This window comes from Bufo bufo, chromosome 4 (genome assembly GCF_905171765.1).
Source record: "Bufo bufo chromosome 4, aBufBuf1.1, whole genome shotgun sequence".
NCBI classification, from domain to species: Eukaryota; Metazoa; Chordata; class Amphibia; order Anura; family Bufonidae; genus Bufo; species Bufo bufo.
In genome coordinates this window covers 9,675,861-9,696,500 of record NC_053392.1, presented here as the reverse complement: position 1 = coordinate 9,696,500, position 20,640 = coordinate 9,675,861, and the positions used below count along the sequence as shown (strand labels likewise).

Genomic DNA, 20,640 nt, shown 5'->3' with positions numbered 1-20,640 from the left:
GATGACAGGGGCATACACAGATGTCAAGGCATAATACAATACAGCAAGTTTAGGGTTTTATAGGGAACGTTTTAAAGGATTTAGTTTGATTGATTTAATCCAAAGAAAGCGAGGTCTTAGGTAGGGACAGGACAAGGGTCACTTACAGTACTGTGTGTTACTTTGCTGCAGACAGCCTTTGACAATCATGTGCTTGCATTGCTATTTAAAGCTAGAGTACTCCTTTTTTTCTAATGTTCAGGAGCCAGCTAGTAGCCCAATGTACTGTATATCAAAAAAAATGAAAAAAGGCTGTTTTTTAAAGATTTTTAGCATTGTAGTTGCACTGGACACTGTTGGAAAGTTTCGAGTTTCTTTAATTTTGCAGTGTCACGTTCAGCATATATTTTTGCAGCAGACTGTCCGTGCAATGTTTTTTTTACATACATAGTTAATACGGTTGAAAAAAGACATAAGTCCATCACGATAAACCAAGGGTTAGGTGGGGATGCGAATCTTTTCAGCGTTTCCTCATGTAATAATAACTGTACATAGCCTGACCGGACATACTGTACTACGGCACACTCAGTGTCATATCTTTGCTGAAGACTCTGTCCCATTGCGCATTCTTTTCAACAAACCTGTTACAATGCTTTCTCATTTAAAAAGTTTTTCCACCCCAGTGTTCCTATCCTGGTGTATAGTAAATCAGGTTTCAAATTGACCATCATTAGAATAATGTATCGGGAAACTTTAGGTTTATTTTTTCATTAGATGAATTAAAGTGTGTTTTTAAGGGTCTTACTTTTTGCTGGACTTAACGTTCTCATTTAATAAGTGGACATAACCTGACTGGACGTATTTTATAGTCCCATCGGCAGTGTATATTTTTGCTGAAGATTATGACCAATAGTGCATTGTTTTCCAAAAAGCTGTTAAAAAGTTTCCTCAATTTTGCAGTATCACTGTCCGTATATATTTTCTGCTGCAGACTTTCCCACTGCACATTTTATTGTAAAAATACACAAATTCCATCCATCACAGACTAGAGTATCTGGGGTGTTGTTTGCATAGTCACTTACTGTTAAATTGTAGTGGACTTTATCCAGTTGCAAATTTTTTGCAACAAAACTAAAGTTTGGGATTAGCTGATGCCATTGCTGCCGGCTCAAAGACTGTCAGACAGTATGCACGCTCGGGTGGTGGCAGGAATGTTGTCAGCTGGTGGTGGTTTTCTGAGGGTATCTTCTTTGGCAATATTTCTCCACAGTGCTGGCCTATATTTAAAATTGTTTTAGAGAAATTCCATTAGTCAGACTAGTACACCTCACATGTTGTTCTGTCATTCACTGTAATATTGCAGATATCTCTGACCAGCTAAAAAAAAAATCTAAAATATTTTTCAAAATTGTTTAAACAAAATCCATTCATCTGCCCGACTAGTGTACCCTGACATGTTGTTATGTGTCACTCACTGTGATTCACTGTATGGGAATTTTGACCACACCATTGCAGTGTGCAAGCTCTGCAGGTAACAAATAGGATGTGGCCGTTAAAACACAAATGTAGGAACTACAACTCTCCTTCAGTTCATGAGGCGCCATCACCGGCTCACTTCTAATGTGTCTCTCTGTCATCACTGTAGTAGCCAGGCCACCTCCACACACAGTACAATGTCATTTTCATCATCAACAATATCATCATCCTTGTCCTCTGCACCATGGTCAGTCATCCATAACAAAAGTTGTGGGCAGGTAACAACAATACACACCCAGTGATCCACTTGTGTATAAACTGAACATCCACTTGGCCAAGTTCATGGCGGTGCAGTCGCTGCCGCACAACTTAGTGGATACCTCTGCATTTTGTCAACTGATCAATGGGGTTGCCTAGCTGCCATTGTTTCTCAAAAGAAGCCATCCCTGCCTTTTAATATCATGCGACGGAGAACGGAAAGGAAGGTGAAATTGTTGTATTACCAGGTTATGCTCTGCACCCAGCTTGCCACAGCTTTCCCCAAGCAGATGCCTGCCGCCCACATGTCTGATCAAAAGGCACCTCTCTGCCCCTGCTGAGTCACCGCTCTGCCACTGTATTTGCCAGCACTACTGCTACAATAAGAGTTTTTTCAAGTGCCACGTCAACCTGACACAGGTCATCAAATGGATAAACACCAGCTGAACAGCCAGGTTCAGTCCTACCTGGACTGTGCTCCTGCACATACCCTGTTCTCTGACCCCATGAACTTCTAGGCAGATTTGATCAGTTGCCAGAACTGGCCCAACTTGCTATTGGGGTCCAGCCTCCATTGTACTGTCAGAGAGGGTATTCAGTGCGGCAAATGGTGTCATCACACTCAAGAGGACAAAACTGTCCTCCACAAAATATTGCACAAAACATTACATTTGGGATGATGAATGAACTAGACATGGATCTGTGATGATTTTCATACACAATGAATAGAACTGCCATTTCTGACAGTTACTATTTATCACAGGCACAATGATGTCACTGTCTGCCTGTCCTTATTGTACTGCTGCTGTCACAGATACTACTACGCATACTACTACCCCTACACAGCTGGACATCTCCTTTCTTGTCTGTCAGGTTTCATACTGTACTGCTGCAGATATTACTGCCACTGCTGCTACCTCTACACAGCCGCACATCTCTTCCTGAAAAAGGAAATATTTCTGGACTGCTTGTTCAGAACAAGACATTGCTTCTTCCACTGCTGTCATGTATGCATAAACATGGGCAAGAATCTGCCCCCATTAGGCATAATTTTTGGACTGCTTGTTCAGAACAAGCCATCACTTTTTCCTATATTAATGTGTGCATAAACATAAACAGGCATCTGCAATACAGGATGATTTTAGAAGGTTTTTTTTATTTAAAAAAGCATAACAAGTCTGATGTGCAGTCTTAATAAACATGCTGTTTGTTAACTCCATCAACCATCTGTTTACCGATGGCCATATTTTCCAGCACATCCTTCATTAGATACCAGGAGGTTATCGAGAGGGAGCAATTTGTGGTTTTATCTCTTCTTCACTTGACCATTTACACATTTTTGCTGGATGTTTAGAGTCCTGACAATCCTTTGCCCACTTTTCAAACATACTGTGTCCATCCATGGCCACCAGCTCCTCTCTTACTTTTAAATATGGAGAGGGCTTCTTTGGGGGCTTCCTATGGATAGGTCCACAGGGTATGTATGACCCTTGTAGAAATTTAATTCATATTAAGGCAGGAGTGACTTTTAGCTGAAGACCAAATGCCTTCTGTAATTAGCAAGAAGTGATGGTTTTGTCTCACGTATGTTAACGTGGCCATCGTCTTTTTCCAGAAACCTGACCTTTAATAGGAATAAGACGGACTGTCTGCCTCTTGAGACCTTCATGGGGATGTAACACTGCACATTGCGGCTGCAGCATCAGTTGCTGATTGTGGGACAGCCATGTTTTATTCTGCACACTGATCATTTTAGTTATGAGGGGGAATTGTTTCACCGGTTCATTGATCCAGGGGGTTCAGTCCTTCTTCTCTAGTGTCAGCCATTATCTGCAGCGGTCTCTAGCAACTTCCATGTCGCCTTTAGTGCTCTCACACAGTAGTTAGACCCCTTTAGTACCCACACAGTAAAGCTCCCCGTTAGTGCCCCCACACAATAATACTCCCCCTTTGTGCCCCCCTTACATTAGTGCCTGCCCTGTGGTGTAAATAAATAAAAAAAATATAGTAATAATCACCTAGCCCCATTCCCCCGATGAACAGAGCACATCCCGTTTCGCCAGCAGGCACGATAGAGTGACGTTATAGTGGCTGAAGACAGGCTGGGGGAATGATCCTTGGCCGATGTGCTCTTCTACTCAGCAGGTGTGATGATGTCACTGCATTGCACCTGCTGGGGAGAGCGCAGGCTGGGGAAGGAGGTCCGGGCCTTCATGTATGAGAGACATTCATTACAGCCTGCGCTGAGGTCAGTTACTTTCAGTCTTTCCGGTGCACTGACAACAGGTGACTGCAGACAGAAAGCTCTGAGGCAAATTTACCAATGCGATTGAACCTACACCATGTTGCTGAAGAAGGAACGTGGCTTAATATGGGCCAAAATTTTGTCAGACCAACCAGTAGTTGGGATAGAGTTACACAAAAGTGCCTGCACCTAATGTATCGTCCACCAACCTCCACTGTGATAATCGGTGGCCGTCTGCCTACATTCACACAGTATAACTATTAGACAGTATTAGTAGGGCGGTATTACACATGCGGCTTCAGCTGTGGGCACTGCACCATGGATGGTCACACCTCTACCCTGCAACTGGAATGGCAGCGAGTCCCTGTGCAGCCGATTAACGGTAGCTGAACCTCAATATAAAAACTGAGCAGAAAGTTAGAGGAATTTCCCTCCAACCATAAGGCCACATGGCGCGGCCTTGCCGTGGTTGGGAGGCGTCACAGCAATGCAGACCACGGGAGATTATATTAGCTGATTAGAATTGTATATTTGATATTCGTAGTGTACAGTGGTAACCCGTAAAACCACGCGAATAAACACGTTGGTTCTAATCCCCTGCGGCTGCACGGCCATGTGGTATTCTCACCCAAACATCACCCACGTCCGAGCCTCTGCGTGGCCCAGGAGGGTGAAAAGAGGAGGCTGAAGCTCTAGGCAGCCGAGTACGTCTCTGAATTTTATGTTTTTGAATCTTTGATGAAAATCTTACAAAAATACTTTCTAGATTCCTTCCGAAATCCAGAAGAAAAAGAGACTCAAGGAGCAGCAATGGATGGACGCAGGGACTTGAACCAGCTCAGGAGGCCACGTAAGATGCTCAGTCATACACATGTGTGTGGTGGATAGAGGTGTGAGTGTGTGTAAGTGTGGTGGGGTATGTGCATGTACGTGTGTGTATATAGGTGTGTCTATAAGTGGGCAGCGCTGGTGTACGAGTGTGTTTGCGGTAGTGCCGTAGCATTTTGGGGTCATTTAGAATCAAAGCTCTCCGCTGTAAAGGGGTCTCTGGTGCAAAGTGTCCAATAAACAGCATAGAAGCGATGGCTTTATTCAGCTTTTAAATAACTGGAGCTATTTTCATGTTCCCATCTTTCTGCTTTTCCTGGATCTTGACAACTTTGCTTCTTTGTTTGTTGCAGAGTTTTTGGGGACTTTTGTTTTTGCTGTTTTTTCAGCTAAGACGTCTCCAGAAAACAAATGTCATGAAAGTCCATAAAAATTGCCAAAAACATTATGTGTGAAGGAGGCCTAAAAGGGGTTTCTAGGCATGAGATATATAAAGAAGGACGTATGTATGTGTGTATGTTCCGCGATCACTCAAAAACCCAACCATCGATTTCAACGACACTTGGTATACACATCCCTTGCTACCTGGAAAGAAATCTTGTGGAGGTCACAGCTCTCTAGGACGTTCCTGAGATATTCCCAATACAAGCCTGCAAGTCTTTCTTTTCATATCCCACCTGCCATACACACGGTCACATGACCCTTATCAGCCAATAGAAGCTCGCAGGCCCTTATTCTCCACATACACACAGTTTTACCCCAGGTTTCCATAACAACCCAGCTATTTTTCTTCACTGCTGTAGGAGAGCTTTAGGCTATGGCTACAGGACGACAATAAGTCGCACGACAAATAGGGCACAACTACGCTGCTACGTGACAATTTTTTATAATGATAGTCTATGGTGTTGCACTGCGACATGTGACTTGCTGCGACTGCGACGCAGTTGGATGAATTTTTTGCAACTGTCGTGTTGCAGTCGCAGCAAGTCACATGTTGTAGTGCGACACCATAGACTATCATTATAAAAATTGTTGAGACAAAATGTCGCACCACACATGTCGTCGTGTAGCCCTAGCATTAAAGGGGCAGGGCGCTGTGAAGGTCACTGTTAAAGGGTCGGGCGCTGTGGAGGTCACTGTTAAAGGGGCGGGCACTGTGGAGGTCACTGTTAAAGAGGCGTTCACTGTGGCTCTTACTGATAAGGGGGCGGGTGCTGTGGAGGTCACTGTTAAAGAGGCGTTCACTGTGGATGTTACTGTTAAGGGGGCAGGCCGTTATAGAGGTCATTGTTAAAGGGACGGACATTGTCGAGGTCACTGTTAAGGGGGCAGGGGCCACTATTAAAGGGGCAACTGCTGTGAAGGATACTGTGAGGTCACTGTTAAGGCAGCGGGGTACTGTGGAGGTCACTGTTAAGGGGGCGGGCCCCTGAGGAGGTGACTGTCAAGGGAGTGGGGTGCCGAGTCCTTCTGCTAGTTAAATATATAATCGGGATAGGTCATCGATATCTGATTGGTGAAGGTCCAACTACTGTTCACCTGATCATCACTACTCACCACCATGTTCACCAAAATCATTATCACTCACCTCCATGTTCACCCGATCATCATCACTCACCTCCATGTTCACCCGATCATCATCACTCACCTCCATGTTCACCCGATCATTATCACTCACCTCCATGTTCACCCGATCATTATCACTCACCTCCATGTTCACCCGATCATTATCACTCACCTCCATGTTCACCCGATCATTATCACTCACCTCCATGTTCACCCGATCATTATCACTCACCTCCATGTTCACCCGATCATCACCAATGTCCCTTCCATTCCTGTCTGTAGGGTCAGCATGCTCAAGGCGCTCATCCAGCACATCATCAGAGGAGCAGAACTGGTATGAAAATTACAGACAAAAAGTCGGTGAGTGTTTCATGTCAGGAATAGGGTTTGACTATTATGAGTTAGTTGTGTGACAAATTTTGTTGAGAAAGCCGATGTGTAAACTCTCAGAAGTAGTGGTTTTCCGGGTTTTCAATATTGATTACCTATCCTCAGAATAGGTCTTCATTATCAGATCGGCGGGGGTCTGACACCTGGCACCCCCACTGATCAGCTATTTGAAGAGTAGTGTTGATCACGAATATTCGAATTTCAAATTTTTATCGCGAATATAGGTACTTCAAAAATTCGCGAATATTTCGAATATAGTTATATATATTCGTAATTTCGAATATTCAAATTTTTTTCAATTTTTTTTTTTTTTTTATCAGTACACATGATCCCTCACTGCTTCTAGCTTGTGGGCCAATAAGAAGGCTGCAATATACTTGACTTTAGGAGTAGTAGTGTTTGCGAATTTTGCTCTATATTCGTTATAGCAATATAGAGAATATTCGAAAAAAAAAATCGAATATAGAGCAATTTAGCTAATATAGTGCTATAATCTTCTTTGTCTAATAGTTGTAAGTTGAAAAATTCGCAATAAAAAATTAGAATCCGAAAATGAGAATTTCAAAAATTCGCATATTACACAATCATTACATTTCCGATTTTTCGAATTTGCGAATTTTCGACGAATATTCTACAAAATATTCGCGAAATATCTCGAATTCGAATATGACCCCTGCCGCTCATCACTATTGAAGAGACGTGGTGCTCCAGTTATCGCCACAGACCAAGCACCATTGCAGACCAAGCGCCATTTCAAAGGTCTCTTCAAACAGCTGATAGTTAGGGATGCCGGGATCAGACCCATGCCAATCTGATATTCAAAATCAAAAACTTGCACAACCCCTTTTATAAATCCTCTCGAGGGATCGAACTTGGTTATGTCCTATGAGCAGTCTAACCTAGAATAGGTAACTGGGGACCAGTGGCTAGACAACAATCAATTGGACATTTATGGCGTATATTAAAAATGGATATTAAAAACACCTGTTATGTAAAAACACTAGTAATAATTTTGTCACTTCCATTTCAGGCCACCAGAATTGGCTGCACCCACCACAACCTTATGAAGGATCCTCTGAGTATGATGATGTCAGTTCTGTTGCTTCCAATTGATATAAAGTGCGGTAAGTGAGAAATAGTGAATGTCAGGTTAAGTATGATCCCTCACATCAAGAGAAGTGCAGGTCACTACCACCATTATGTCTTCTCTTCTAGATTAATCGACTGCCCCTCTGTTGGGCAGCCTATAGACATTGGGAGATGAGAATTTCTGTTTGAATCTTGTAGTTTTCCTTAGAGGTGAGTTAGGAGTGAAGTCACAAGTCTCAATAACTGTGGCTATTAAACAATCATATATTACACCCACACACCAATCTGAGGAAACCCTAAAACAACATTCAAGAGCAATACAAAGAAAATTACATCTCCACCAAACCAACACCATGACGCCCTCCAAGACAACTGGGAATATTTGGTTCCAATATTTCAAGGATCTTTACAAAGACATCTCAAAACAAGAACAAAAAAAAACAGAACAAAAAACGTTGTAGGATATGGAAGAAAAACTCTCTGGGTATACAAACCACACTGCAGAAGACAACAGGGGGAATCTCAGCCTCCCAGACATCATATAAAATACAGCCTGACAAAAATACAGGCTGCAATTGCAATACTGTTAAATAGTGTGCAGAGTGCAGACAACGTCCCTCAGATCTGTGTCAGCAGCAACCTGAGGAAATAAGAAGATCCTCAGCTTCCTCATTCTGCCCAATGTCCTCAGTACAAGTCAAGCAGGCCTCATGACAAACCACCACACCACATCTAAACCCTGCAGATCCTCATCAAAAGCCAAATGTAAACCACTGCACTACTGACCACAGCTACACTTTGCACAGCCACATCAATGACCACATCTACACCATGGACCACATCTACACATTGCACAGCCACATAAATAGCCACATCCAAACCACTGTACCATGGACCACATCTACACCCTGCAAAGCCTCATCAAGAGCCATGCCCATAATACAAAGCATGGAAATATCTGCACTTGTTTCATAGACTTAAAGAAAGCCTTTGACTCAGTGTAGCACCTGGACCTATTCATTAAAGTGCTGGAGAATGGAATAGAAAACCTATGATGTCAACAGAAGCTTCTACACTAAGAACCGATGCAGCATAAGGATAAATGGGAGGAGAGCGCAAAGCAGTGGAGTCAGAAAGAGCTGCAGTCTAGACCAGTCCAGTGCTGTTTAACATCTCCATCAATGAGCTGGTGGCGGCTCTGGAGTCCGTCTTAGCACCAGGTCACACCATTTATGACACTCATGTGAAATTCCTGCTGTATGCAGACGACCTCCTGCTGCTATCACCAACCAAGTAGGGTCTCCAACACAATCTTAGAGAAATTCAGCATCACATGGGCTTTGCCTATCAGTCCAAAGAAAACCAACATCATGGTGTTCCAGAAGAGAAATTCAAAAATGAGCCAGGCATCCTTCCTGATAAACAACTGCCCACTTACAACAACCAACAGGTACACCTACCTTGGCCTAGAAATCAGCCAATGAGAAAGTTATAAACAGACTGTAGAGATGCTAAATACAAGGCGTGCAAAACCTTCTATGCCATCAGAAGGTGTCTGTACCATCTCAAAGCACCAGTGACTGTCTGGCTGGAAGAAGCTCGGTCATTATTTATATTTCTATAAATAAATGGGACAGGCAAATATAAGAAACTTTGTAATATCTCTTATCAGAGATTGATGCCTCCCTCTCCTCTTCTCAGACTCGTCCCCTGCTGCCACTCCTCTTCATGAACTTTCTATTCACTGCTCAAATCCATCTTACTGAAGAAGGGCTGCCTGCTCACTGAAGGATCAGATTACATAGAAGTCTATGGAGAGTGGAGTAGAAGGAGGGAAGGACTGCTGTAGACAGGCAGAGAGATTGCTGCTGCTTTGTAAGTTATTTTTTGTCTCAATTTCTGGGTTTAGAGCTAAACTGCTCAGCACAGCTAAAGTTACACTGTAAAGAGGTGGTCTAGAGTAGGTGGTCCAGAAGAGGTACGTGTATCCCAAAAGGCACGTGCCGCAGGGTGAGGGGGTAGGCGGGACTGCCCTAGCATTTAGCAATCATTCATTGCCGGTTGATAGGGAGTCTCAACATTCAACTGTATTGCGGTTCTTAGGACAGCAATACAATTAAATGCCTCGATGGAGCATCTTATCCGATATCTCCCTGCAACGCAGTTCTCTCTTATAGGCCACAGGTTACTAACTTATCAGAGGCCAGCGCAGGCCGAACATTGACTTTATCATCATAGTGTTCGCCTGAGCAGGTCTGCAAGCATCTCGGGACGCTGTCCGGAAGAGGCCTATGTCCTGCACTGCATGGTGGTGAGGCTTTGAGTTTGTTATTTTTGTTTGGCGCCTTTGGGCAGCAATATTCGGCCATTATATTTGGGGCACTAGTACCACTGCCAGAACTATTAGGTGGCATTTGTTCTACTAGGACACATTATGATGGGTGTTGTTATTACTACTAGGGCACACTTTAGGGGATATTAGTACTACTGGGGGCACACTGTGAGGGCTTTAATACTACTGGGGGCATTACTGTGGCTTTATCTGGGGGTACTATCTCTCTTTGGGGAGAGAGCGCCTTAGTCAACATGAGGAGACTTATAGGCCATACACTGTCGGGTGGTAATAATTCAATTAAGAATTATTAATTATGGTCATAAAAATAATTAACCATAAAAAAATTTAATTTATAAAATTTGTCATAAATTCTTAAAATCATGACCTGGTGAATTGTAGACAACCTAATTGATACAATTCACATCTGAGTCCGACTATTTCCTCAGATAAATAAGTTCTTTTTGACGTGAGATGACGTTAATGATAAAATGTAGTTCTGCATTATACAATAATACAAAGGTATTATAAAAAAATATGCAGATTTATTGGTTACAAGGTTATAAACATATATAAGTAAATAAACACAATGATACATGCAAATGAATATATATAGCGTTAATATAAAGCATTACAAGCTTAACAATACATGTGAGTGGAAATAACTTGTCACATTATAACCAAGCTATTATTAGGTTAGGACATCAAAGTAGGAACATAAGTTATATACATTACTTCTGTTCAGAGAAAACCTCATGATATCAAGATGGGCATGTCTAATCCTAGACATCAATATAGAATGCTACATACATTCTGCCCCCTCTAACCAACTACACATCACATGACTTCAAGATGGGCACTTCCATCCAAGGATATAACTTAGAAGAGATAACTGTATCCTTCCGCCCCATCCTGGACTATTTTCACATATATAACTTTGGTAAGACTGTTAAGACAAATAACAGGGATCTAGGATCTTAAATGGGAAGGACTTGAAATAAGTCTTTCCTGTGGGAATCCATCACTTAGACTGGCGAAGAATGTTCTATCAATATATATATATATAAGCAATCATTTAATGCTTTGCTAGATTATGAGTCTAGATTCTTCTGCAGGTAGAATGAAGCCTCACAATATCCTAAGACTACATCTCAATATGGAGATGATCAATTAATTTAATCATTTATTTATTCGCCAATCTAGATGGTATAATTTCACCCACTCTATCAAATTAGTCTTAATAAAATGAAATATCATTTTCTGTGTCTCTTACCAAGTCCTAGTAGGAATCTCACTTCTGCTCCTAGGAAAGCTGGGTGGTCCATCATAGCGCATCTCACCATGGCTTTCATCTAGATAGACCCCTCTAGAGAGATCAACTTCTCAACTTCTCTTCTTCTCTTTTTTTTTCTCTCTCCCCTCTCCTCTTTCTGCCTCCTGCCCATTGTCAGATGGGCGTGACCATTGATAAAAATGTGACATCATAACCCTACCCAGAATGCACTTTTGCTACTGTTGTAATGTCACCTACAGATACCTAGGTGGCACTGCTGTATAAGCTATCTGCATCATAGCATAAAGGGTTAACTTATGTAAGTCTGAATATACATTTTGACCTTAAAAGCTTTAATTCAAAGCCACAGGGATTAATTCTGACACTTGTAGCAATTAGAGACAGACCTCTAGGCGTCTCTCTGAACGTTTCTCACACTTAATTTATGGATCGTAAATGGCTTTGTTTTCTCACAGAGATATCAGTACCTCCTCTGTCATACCAAAGATGTGATTGTTACAAAACACACATCTTCACAGACACTCTTTTAGAGACAGATACTATTCTAATGAGAAATATATACAATATACTGGATACATGTTGTCTTCGTAACATATAACAATATAATATAAACAAATATATATATATATATATATGTCCTACTGATTGTCTTATGCTAAGGACTAACTGTAACGGAACGCCTAGCACCCCGACCGGGTACCTCCGTTGAATGCATGCTCCTAGTGCTTTCCGAGGACTCCAATGCTCATTATTAGGTGAATGGCACTCAGACAACATGAATACAATAAAATGAGCTAACTGGGTACCCTCACATAACATACAATACAATTACACAGACAGATGGTTCTGTCACACATCTCAAAACCCCACATGTCCCCATATGGCTTGGATCTGAGCGCTCAGATGCCACAAACACAGTCAAATCACCATGGGGTTTAAGTTTTGCATGGGCTGATGAGAGGGCCCATAATCCTGGGGCAAGAGGCTGGTAGCCAGGCCCCTCCAAAACCCAGTGGCGAGGTTGGTTTCGCCACATATCTCCCCCTCCCAGGGAAGACTAACCAGACACCTGACCTCACGGTCAGTACCTGAGTTAGTCTGGCAGTCCACCCACAACCCAATACTGGACCTGTTGAATTTTGGGGCCTGGCTCTGTTCTGAATGTCCCCAGCTGTTGAGGGGGCATCTGCTACTCCTTGCTTCCTTGTTGCTCTCTAGCTTGGAGCTGTAGGTACTTGGTGGGCAGAGGCCGACTGCACTCTGCCCCGATGCCAGCTCTTCCGCTGGGGTAGCCTGTGGGAAGTCCGGCTCTGGAGAAGAGGATGGGGGGGGCAGAGGCTGACTGTGCTCTGCCCAGATGCCAGCTCTTCTACTGGGATGTTGTCAGGGAATCCTATCCCCAGGACCTTGTTGCAGATCGGCTGTGGAGAGGAGGAATCGCTTACCTCCTCCTCCTGGCATTCCTGCAGGGTTGGTGGGGGATCTGAACCGGCCGTCCAGCATCCCGGTAGGCCTGGTGCAGAGACCGCGGTCCCATCTGCACCATCGGAGTTAGGGGTGCTGTCCCCCTGTGGTTGGGGAGAGAGATCGGTTGTCTCTTCTCTCTTTACAACACACTGCCGCTGGGGAATGGAGACGATGCTCTCCTCTCCCTGCAAAACATAGTGCCGCTGGGGAGCAGGACAAACTGTCCCTACTCCCTGAAACTCCGGCTGCCGTTGGGGATCTGGACCGACTGCCCAGCATCCCTGTAGGGCCGGTGGAGAGATCTCAGTCCCATCTCCACCTGCCATATGGGTTTCCCCCCAGGACCAGTCTATGAGGTCCCCTACCTCTGTAGCTGGTACTGAAGCAGGGGATACTTCAGTTGGTCTTCCCGGAACACCTCCACAATATCCTTCCAGCTGAAGGGCTCTGGACCTGGGTCTGACACTCTGCTCTCTCGCTGAGCCCTCTCAATGGAGTGGAAGAGATCTCGGTAGTCCTGCTCTAGTTCCCACTCCAGGGTTGCTAGGTGAGACAGGTCTTTCTCTACCTCATGGGGGTCATCCCAATCCAGCCTAGCCTCCCTCTCGTAGAAGATGTTCTGAAGTCTGGACTGTGCTGGGCTCCCGAAGTCAGGCTCTGCAAAGGACTCCCATAACAAGCCCGGACCATAAAACTCCTCTCCCTCTGGCTTGTCATGCTCAGCTGCCCAGGGGGAATGTTGAATGACATGCCACCTTAGGGCCTGGTAAGCATCCTCTAGGCAAAGCTCCTTACATACCAGGCTCTGGAGCATTGTTACCCAGTCATCCAGGGGCTGCTCTCCCAAGAGACCCATCCGCATCGCCACACGCTTCTGTAGCTGCTGCTCATAACTGGGGAGACTCTCACCTCGCCGCCGCTGGGCATTTTCCAGGGCATCATAGCAGACTTCCTTTCTGTCTGCATCCCTGTAGTCTGCGGCTGCCTCCTCGTCATAGAACGCTGTCCGAAGACTAGTTGATTCCATCCTATTGCTGTAGCCAGGGGCGCTGTACGGATACTAGCGTTGCCCTCAATATACTCCACGAACGGTGTCTCCGAGCTGCTTCTCCTCACACTAGGACGCCATCCCACTGCTTGCCACCAAATGTAACGGAACTCCTAGCACCCCGACCGGGTACCTCCGTTGAATGGATGCTCCTAGTGCTTTCCGAGGACTCCAAGCACTCCACTTGACACCGTACGCACTGCAGACCCCACAAACCGCCGAAGCTTGGTTGAGGTCTCACCGTCTCCTACCCACCCTGGACCTACGACAAGGCTCCAGTGGGTGAACCTCTCCTAAAACCAGAGAGCAGGAACAGCTCTTAAAAGAGCTAGTAGTTATAGCCAGGGGAGTATAGCAAATCTCCCAGCGTATAGCAATCCCCAGCGTCGATTAGTTACCCAAACATCAACCTCAACATGATGAAGGATAAAACAGGAACACTTTATTGAGGGCTACCCGCCTGTATTTATGCAGGTCCCCATCTGGTGGACACGCCCCTAGGGTACCAGAATGAAGACTATGACACAGGACAGATATGCAGCACTGCAGGATAGACAGACACAATACATCCCCACAATGCATCATGGTTTCCTCCTCTCTGCCCTGGAGACACCCGAGGAGCAATTCAATTATCTCTCAGGACAAAAGGGAATGGCCAATACACATGTGGGGACAATGGAACAGACATCACTTACTCAAACATACAATGTCCCACCCTTTACAATACACATAGACATTTAACACATTCCCAGACAGCTCAAGTCTGAGTGCATATTATTAGGTGAATGGCACTCAGACAACATGAATACAATAAAATGAGCTAACTGGGTACCCTCACATAACATACAATACAATTACACAGACAGATGGTTCTGTCACACATCTCAAAACCCCACATGTCCCCATATGGCTTGGATCTGAGCGCTCAGATGCCACAAACACAGTCAAATCGCCATGGGGTTTAAGTTTTGCATGGGCTGATGAGAGGGCCCATAATCCTGGGGCAAGAGGCTGGTAGCCAGGCCCCTCCAAAACCCAGTGGCGAGGTTGGTTTCGCCACACTAACTAAGGCTCAATAAATGAATACATACATATTATATTTTTTGCTTCATTAATAAATGCCTAATTGTATAGGTAACTATCACCAGCTGCATAGAGCTCATCTTTATCTCACGTCATAAATTTAAAAGTAGACAAGGAGGCCTCTTCTCAGACTGGTACATTCATGAGAAGAATAACACTAAAGCTTTGTGGGACCTTAATTTGGCCTACTCAAGACATACAAAATTGCAACTATAGTCGAGCATGGCTCTTAAAGGCAATGAACATCCATCTTGACTAGAATGAATTGGATATCAATGCATTTACCTATGAAAAGGCACAACAACACGCTCCTGTAAAATTCCTGGAAGAAAGGGATGAAAATGAGCTCAACAAGCTGCGCCTTTAATGCCACCAGATTAAAGGCAGCTATCCTATTAGTCAATGTTTGATCCTTTAAATAGGCCTTGAGACATGACTCGGATAATGGCTTTATTACTACTGGGGAACTATGGGGAACATTATTGCTACTATGGGCACTATGAAGGCATTATTACTTCTGGGGCACAAAGCAGGGCATTATTACTATTGGGGCTCCTTTTTCAAACCTATTTTGGCAAGTGACTGAATTTATCTGATTGAGTTCCAAATATCATAGTACGAGCACCCAGGTGAGCATCAATCCTGTTTATGAGCCTGATCGTCTTCCTACCTTAGAGACACAATCTTTGCAGGTGAAATATATGGGGATAATATGGAATTAAAAAATGCCTTAAAATGTGAAAATTGTCACAAATTCCGTGGCAGCAAAAAGGTTTAACATTAGACTCCAGTGATGAGAAGCCAATCGGGAAAAGGAGGAAGCATCTTTTTTTCCTTTGCTTAGTTTTGGTGAGAACTGCAGTATCTTCAGTCTTGTAATTTGAGAGATCTCTTCATAGGTTTTAAAGGGCGATGATTCTGGAAAGGAATTTATAAAGACAAAGAACAACTGGCATTAATCGTTTCTCCAGACCTGGGGGGTCCCAGCAACATTAGCTAGTGAATGCAACATGCTAGAAGATGTCTCTATGTCCTGGGACCTATATGCAACTCTGACCATTTGAAGTCACAGTGCAGGAGGTGAACTTTAGAGAGAGGGACACAGATGACATCTACATTGATCACCATTGTCCAGGAAGATCAGCTACAGAATACAAGATGCTGGAAGATGTCTCTAAGAATCCAGAACTTCATCCCAGGATCCACAGGAAGCTCACACTACTTAAGAGGTCCTAGTGCTGGAGGCGCATACATGACATCTGCATGGGGGGTGCTTGGAGAAGACCACAATATCAAGGAAGACCAGACAGAAAATAGACAATGTTTGCTGTGAGATGTCTCTAAGAAGTCTAAAACGTTAACTAGGACCTACAGGAAACTCTCACCACTACTGAGGTCACAGTGCAGAAGTCAACCACTAGAGACAGGGTTACGCATTACATCTAACACTGTGGGTGCCAAGGGGAGACCTCCACTGTCAAGAAAAGGACATAAGGTAATTACTAAAGATTACCTATGAACACATAGGACAGAGCAGGACTTCTGGAACAATGTGGAAAGACCAGAAGTACTTGTAGTGAAGGGAATCCTGGTAGAGATAGAGTTATGTGGTCACAGAATTAGAAGACGCGGTAACCACAGACATTTCACCAGTGTAAAGAAGCTGGGAATATTCTCCTTGGAGAAACGAAGATGTCTCTTATTTAAGATGGTACTATTACACTGAAGAAAATGGCAGATCTGTGAAAATTTTGTGTAAAAGATGAAATTATTATGTTTACATTGTAATTGTGGCTGTAGAACCACATACCTCCTCATAAAGATATTTTCTAGTGACCATGTATCTGTTTTCTCTCCAGATGGACCACTCTGAAGGATCAGCTTACTATTCACTGAAGCCTTCTATCCAGACTAACTCCTGAGACCACAGCTCGCTGTTACCTGAAGACTTCTCTACAGACGGACCACTCTCAGGTCACAGCTCACTGTTATCTGAAGCCTTCGCTCCCCACTGACCACTCACAGGTCACAGCTCACTGTTATCTGAAGCTTTCTCTACAGACGGACCACTCTCAGGTCACAGCTCACTGTTATCTGAAGCCTACTCTACAGATGGACCACTCTCCGGTCACAGCTCACTGTTATCTGAAGCCTACTCTATAGAAGGACCACTCTCAGGTCACAGCTCACTGTTATCTGAAGCTTTCTCTACAGACGGACCATTCACAGGTCACAGCTCGCTGTTATCTAAAGCCTACTCTACAGAAAGACCACTCTCAGGTCACAGCTCACTGTTATCTGAAGCTTTCTCTACAGACAGACCACTCACAGGTCACAGCTCACTGTTATCTGAAGCTTTCTCTACAGAAGGACCACTCTCAGGTCACAGCTCACTGTTATCTGAAGCTTTCTCTCCACACTGACCACTCTCAGGTCACAGCTCACTGTTATCTGAAGCCTTCTCTCCACACTGACCACTCTCAGGTCACAGCTCACTGTTATCTGAAGCTTTCTCTACAGACAGACCACTCTCAGGTCACAGCTCACTGTTATCTGAAGCCTACTCTACAAAAGGACCACTCTCAGGTCACAGCTCACTGTTATCTGAAGCTTTCTCTACAGACGGACCACTCTCAGGTCACAGCTCACTGTTATCTGAAGCCTACTCTACAGAAAGACCACTCTCAGGTCACAGCTCACTGTTATATGAAGCTTTCTCTACAGACAGACCACTCTCAGGTCACAGCTTACCGTTATCTGAAGCTTTCTCTACAGACAGACCACTCACAGGTCACAGCTCACTGTTATCTGAAGCTTTCTCTCCACACTGACCACTCTCAGGTCACAGCTCACTGTTATCTGAAGCTTTCTCTCCACACTGACCACTCACAGGTCACAGCTCACTGTTATCTGAAGCCTACTCTACAGAAAGACCACTCTCAGGTCACAGCTCACTGTTATCTGAAGCTTTCTCTCCACACTGACCACTCTCAGGTCACAGCTCACTGTTATCTGAAGCTTTCTCTCCACACTGACCACTCACAGGTCACAGCTCACTGTTATCTGAAGCCTACTCTACAGAAGGACCACTCTCAGGTCACAGCTCACTGTTATCTGAAGCTTTCTCTACAGAAGGACCACTCTCAGGTCACAGCTCACTGTTATCTGAAGCTTTCTCTCCACACTGACCACTCTCAGGTCACAGCTCACTGTTATCTGAAGCCTTCTCTCCACACTGAGCACTCTCAGGTCACAGCTCACTGTTATCTGAAGCCTACTCTACAGAAGGACCACTCTCAGGTCACAGCTCACTGTTATCTGAAGCTTTCTCTACAGACGGACCACTCTCAGGTCACAGCTCACTGTTATCTGAAGCCTACTCTACAGAAAGACCACTCTCAGGTCACAGCTCACTGTTATATGAAGCTTTCTCTACAGACGGACCACTCTCAGGTCACAGCTCACTGTTATCTGAAGCTTTCTCTCCATACTAACCACTCTCAGGTCACAGCTCACTGTTATCTGAAGCTTTCTCTCCACACTGACCACTCACAGGTCACAGCTCACTGTTATCTGAAGCCTACTCTACAGAAGGACCACTCTTAGGTCACAGCTCACTGTTATCTGAAGCCTACTCTACAGAAGGACCACTCTCAGGTCACAGCTCACTGTTATCTGAAGCTTTCTCTACAGACGGACCACTCTCAGGTCACAGCTCACTGTTATCTGAAGCCTACTCTACAGAAAGACCACTCTCAGGTCACAGCTCACTGTTATCTGAAGCTTTCTCTACAGAAGGACCACTCTCAGGTCACAGCTCACTGTTATCTGAAGCTTTCTCTACAGACGGACCACTCTTAGGTCACAGCTTACCGTTATCTGAAGCCTTCTCTCCACACTGACCACTCTCAGGTCACAGCTCACTGTTATCTGAAGCTTTCTCTCCACACTGACCACTCTCAGGTCACAGCTCACTGTTATCTGAAGCCTTCTCTCCACACTGACCACTCTCAGGTCACAGCTCACTGTTATCTGAAGCCTACTCTACAGAAGGACCACTCTCAGGTCACAGCTCACTGTTATCTGAAGCTTTCTCTCCACACTGACCACTCTCAGGTCACAGCTCACTGTTATCTGAAGCCTTCTCTCCACACTGACCACTCTCAGGTCACAGCTCACTGTTATCTGAAGCCTACTCTACAGAAGGACCACTCTCAGGTCACAGCTCACTGTTATCTGAATCTTTCTCTACAGAAGGACCACTCTCAGGTCACAGCTCACTGTTATCTGAAGCTTTCTCTACAGAAGGACCACTCTCAGGTCACAGCTCACTGTTATCTGAAGCTTTCTCTACAGACGGACCACTCTCAGGTCACAGCTCACTGTTATCTGAAGCCTTCTCTCCACACTGACCACTCAGGTCACAGCTCACTGTTATCTGAAGCTTTCTCTACAGACGGACCACTCTCAGGTCACAGCGCACTGTTTTCTGAAGCCTACTCTACAGAAAGACCACTCTCAGGTCACAGCTCACTGTTATCTGAAGCCTTCTCTCCACATTGACCACTCTCAGGTCACAGCTTACAGTTATCTGAAGCTCACTGTTATCTGAAGCCTACTCTACAGACGGACCACTCTCAGGTCACAGCTCACTGTTATCTGAAGCTTTCTCTACAGAAGGACCACTCTCAGGTCACAGCTCACTGTTATCTGAAGCCTACTCTACAAAAGGACCACTCTCAGGTCACAGCTTACTGTTATCTGAAGCCTTCTCTCCACACTGACTACTGAGGCCATGGCTCAATGTTATCTCAAGTCTTCTCTTCAGACTGACCACAGCTCACTGGTTTCTAAAGCATTCTCTCCAGATTGACCAGTTGTCATGCAATGCCCTACTGCACCATACAATACGTTCCTCCATTATAAATTTGAAAGCTGAGATTGTAAGAGGGACACTGGATTATTGTACTTCTGTCCACCACAGTGGCCTCGTGCATGGAATCTCAGAGATGTTGTGGTCAGCAACCAATAGGAGCTTTTTACTTTCTGTACTAGAGCTAGAAATGGACGGTGGTGGACACATTCCTGCCTTCTCTGTTTTGTATTCCAAACCCAGTGGTCACCAGCACAGGAGTATACTAGGTTTTCCTCTGCTCTAGAACTATTTCCTTATAACTACAGATTTTTCATCACTTATCATCTAATCACTCTATAATGGACCAGTATTCCTGAGATCTTTTCTGACCTGTATATTGCAGATAAGAAGCTATTATATTCTTCATAAACTTAGATGAGTATTGCAAGAAATGTAAACAATTTTTAATAAAATATTTTGTTCCTCTTCTAAAATGAATGATCGAGTGAAGTGAATATTTTCGCCAGATCCTTTTTCTTCTCCCTGGAGACATTTCTGGTGGCAGCTATCTCCTCATTGAATACACATACATGTTCAGTTGAGCCACACGTGTACATTTTTGGGGGATTTGTAAGGGGGTCAGGAGAGATAGCTGTTGGCCAAATGATTGTTCAGCTGACAGCGAATTTGTATGGCCGCCCCAACTCTCAGCCTGTGACCTTCCACAAGC

General features: G+C 44.4%; 2 protein-coding genes across 32 annotated transcripts in view; both read left to right on the top strand.

Moving 5' to 3' along the window:
• LOC120998387 overlaps window positions 1-20,019 on the top strand; it is a 47,096-nt gene extending 27,077 nt beyond the window's left edge. The window contains exons 5-12 of one of the 8 annotated variants that reach the window (XR_005778340.1): window positions 4,725-4,808; window positions 6,635-6,712; window positions 7,773-7,866; window positions 16,915-17,029; window positions 17,081-17,233; window positions 18,101-18,202; window positions 18,305-18,406; window positions 18,662-18,978. Coding sequence is in view for 1 of the 8 variants with exons in the window: in XM_040429057.1 (XP_040284991.1) it covers window positions 4,725-4,808; window positions 6,635-6,712; window positions 7,773-7,855 (245 nt within the window). In the remaining 7 variants the exon portion in view is untranslated. The other 7 variants (XR_005778338.1, XR_005778339.1, XR_005778337.1 and 4 more) reach the window with 7 other exon arrangements.
• The window catches only part of LOC120998305 (gastrula zinc finger protein XlCGF26.1-like), a 4,064,644-nt gene that overhangs the window by 1,849,802 nt on the left and 2,194,202 nt on the right, over window positions 1-20,640 (top strand). The window lies entirely within an intron of this gene.